Source organism: Lepus europaeus, chromosome 5, assembly GCF_033115175.1.
Source record: "Lepus europaeus isolate LE1 chromosome 5, mLepTim1.pri, whole genome shotgun sequence".
NCBI classification, from domain to species: domain Eukaryota; kingdom Metazoa; phylum Chordata; class Mammalia; order Lagomorpha; family Leporidae; genus Lepus; species Lepus europaeus.
The window spans coordinates 34,715,321-34,718,183 of NC_084831.1; the positions used below are offsets into that span (position 1 = coordinate 34,715,321).

The 2,863-nt window shown below is 43.0% G+C and overlaps 1 protein-coding gene across 1 annotated transcript; it reads left to right on the forward strand.

Annotated features, from left to right (window-relative positions):
• The first annotated feature begins 639 nt into the window (after positions 1-639).
• Positions 640-1,587, forward strand: LOC133760714 (olfactory receptor 2A12-like). Its single transcript, XM_062193298.1, has one exon. It carries the CDS (start codon positions 640-642, stop codon positions 1,585-1,587), a length of 948 nt encoding a protein of 315 aa, XP_062049282.1.
• Positions 1,588-2,863: the final 1,276 nt, after the last annotated feature.

A 2,863-nucleotide genomic window follows, 5' to 3' on the forward strand; every position in this document is an offset into this window, starting at 1 on the left:
GGAACTGAGAATAGCAGCCAGGAAACAGGGTCACTCTCTAAGCAATCAGGACTGGAAGGTTTCTCCCTTCTGCCTTCCAGCACACCTGTGATCATCCCTGTAAGATGTTCCTTGTCTTATACTCTATAACTCCATCTCCTGTGTGAATTTGGGTTGCTGCCACACCAGTTCTGGGGTGACAGTCCCCAAGAACCCACAGCCCGTTGGCAGAGACTGTTGGTGTCATAATTTTAAACACTTGGTAGAGGCGTCTGCTTACTTCACGTTGGGACAAGTGTGCATCCACTGTAGAATTTGGCAGTAGCTGGGGGTTGGCTGGCTTCTCTACTGCAAACGTGGCCACCTAATGCTTTGTCTCCTACAGGTAAGAATGGCTTCCAGACAAGGACTTGTCAGAGGTCAGGCATCCTATGTTCTATTTCAGGTCTGAACCCATGTCTCTGAATTATTGCCAGGTGCCACAGCTGCCTAGCTTCCTTTCTCTTTTCATCCAACTCAACAAAGGTTTGGCCAAATCTGTGCAAGCTACTCTGTGTGATATTGGGTGTGTGGCTCAGCTTATGTCAACACTCATTCCCTTTCTGAACACCAAAGACAGAACAGGTTAAGTCTTTGTCTCTCCTCAATAGGCAGATCACCATGCAGAGCGTTGGCAAGGAAAACCACAGCTCTGTGTCTGAATTCATCCTCCTTGGCTTCTCCAGTGAGTCACAGGTCAGAATGGCCCTCTTCACCTTCTTCCTCCTCCTCTACCTCATCACCCTTGTGGGCAATGGACTCATCGTCACCCTGATTTATCTAGACTCACGCCTCCACACGCCCATGTACTTCTTTCTCAGTATCCTCTCCTTGGTGGACATGAGCTATGTCACCACCACTGTGCCCCAGATGTTGGTTAACATGGTCTGTCCTAGAAGGACCATCTCCCGGGGAGCTTGTATAGCCCAAATGTTCATCTTCTTGGTCCTGGGCATTGCTGAGTGTGTCCTCTATGCCATCATGGCTTACGACAGGTATGTGGCCATTTGCTTCCCCCTTCACTACACACTGCTCATGAGCCGCCCCATTTGTATCAAGATGGTCACAATCTGTGGATCAGTTAGCATCACTGGGGCCCTAATCTATACTGTCTTTACCATGCGTCTGCCCTACTGCGGCCCCTACAAGATCAACCATTTCTTCTGTGAGGTCCCTGCTGTCCTGAAGTTGGCCTGTGCAGACACATCCCTCAATGACCGGCTGGACTTTGTCTTGGGTTTCATCCTGCTTTTGGTTCCACTCTCCCTCATCTTAGCCTCTTATGTCCGCATCTTTGCCTCAATCTTAAGAATTCGCTCAACCCAAGGAAGACTCAAATCCTTCTCCACATGTGCCTCCCATGTCACTGTAGTCACCATGTTCTATGGACCAGCCATGATCATGTACATGAGACCTGGCTCCTGGTATGACCCGGAGCGGGACAAGAAGCTGGCCCTGTTCTACAATGTCGTCTCTGCCTTCCTCAACCCTATCATCTATAGCCTCAGAAACAAGGATGTCAAGGGGGCCTTTCTGAAAGTGCTTGGAAACAAAGGGGCAGCTCAGTGACCTAGAATGTTCTAGAGTTGTTGAGAGTCATGAGCAGTCTGGATGGAACTCACTTGATCTTATAAAATTGCATTATTTCTCACCAACCCAAGCCTTCCTGGGACTATGAACAGCCAGGAGAGGGTGGGGCCACCCTTAAACTGAAGATCTTCCCCCACTGGTTGGTTTTTCAACTGCCACCACCCATAGACTTGGTTAAGTATTGAAGGTGAAGGGTTTCTTTACAAAGACTATGTCTGAGGTTTGTGGCTACTACTGGATTGTTTTTCCTGGGTCTTTCCTTACCTCTCAAAGTTTGTTTCAGTTCAGCATGATCACAGCCAAACATGTAACATGCAGACATGCTTCTCTAGAGTGTAAAGGAACTGGAGATGAAAATGACATAAAGGGGAGGCAGTTTCTGAAGATGACGTAAAAGGAAGTCTTGCATTCCTTTCTGACAAGCACTCACAAGTAGTGTCCAGCACTGCTTTTTGTACTGGGTGCTACAAAATCTGAGCTAGAATTATTTTATACATATCTGTGAAACAACATGGAAATAATTGGTCCTGGCTGGATTAAGCTTGTGAACATGACTCTTACCTGGTCAGTTTAAAAATTACATTGCTTTCTTTTATTTGGGGAAAACAAATATATATATTCATAAAAGAAGAGATATGCACTGTATGTATAGCTTTATTATATGTACCTGTAAATATATTTCTCTATTAATCTATATAGACGGAGAAACACAGAGAAATGGGTGGAAATGGAGAAACAAAGATTACAGAAAAAAGTAAAACAAAGACGCCACGTTCTCCTACCCAAGCAAATATTTGTCACTATTTTGTTATATTTAATTCAAGCCTTTCTTATTTCTTTTTTAAAAACTGATGAATAACAACAGATAAAATTAAAGTGTTCATTGAATATTTTCAACTCCTGTGAAACAGCAGCTATCATAAAATTGAAGCCTGCTCAGTCTGTTTCTAAACTTTTCATACATACAGTCGCATCCATGGAATTGTTCTTGCATGTGCTTAAAAATTTTTAATGTTAGCATAATATCAGTATGACTGTGAAAAAAATTTTAAGTCAACATCATGTTCCTGACATCTCCCCATTTGGTAATTTTAGGTTTATGTCATTCCTTTAACAAGTATCAGAATATATCATATTTTGTTTTTCTAGTTTTTTTACATTGAATATTTGTGTATTTCCAATTTTTCACTATTTAAACAATTTGCAGCAAATTAGTTCTGACATTTCTCCACATGTAAGTATTTTTGTGTAGTGG

What these genes read in the sequence shown, in the direction of transcription:
- LOC133760714 (XM_062193298.1), top strand. Translation starts at nt 640, where the DNA reads ATGCAGAGCGTTGGCAAGGAAAACCACAGCTCTGTGTCTGAATTCATC.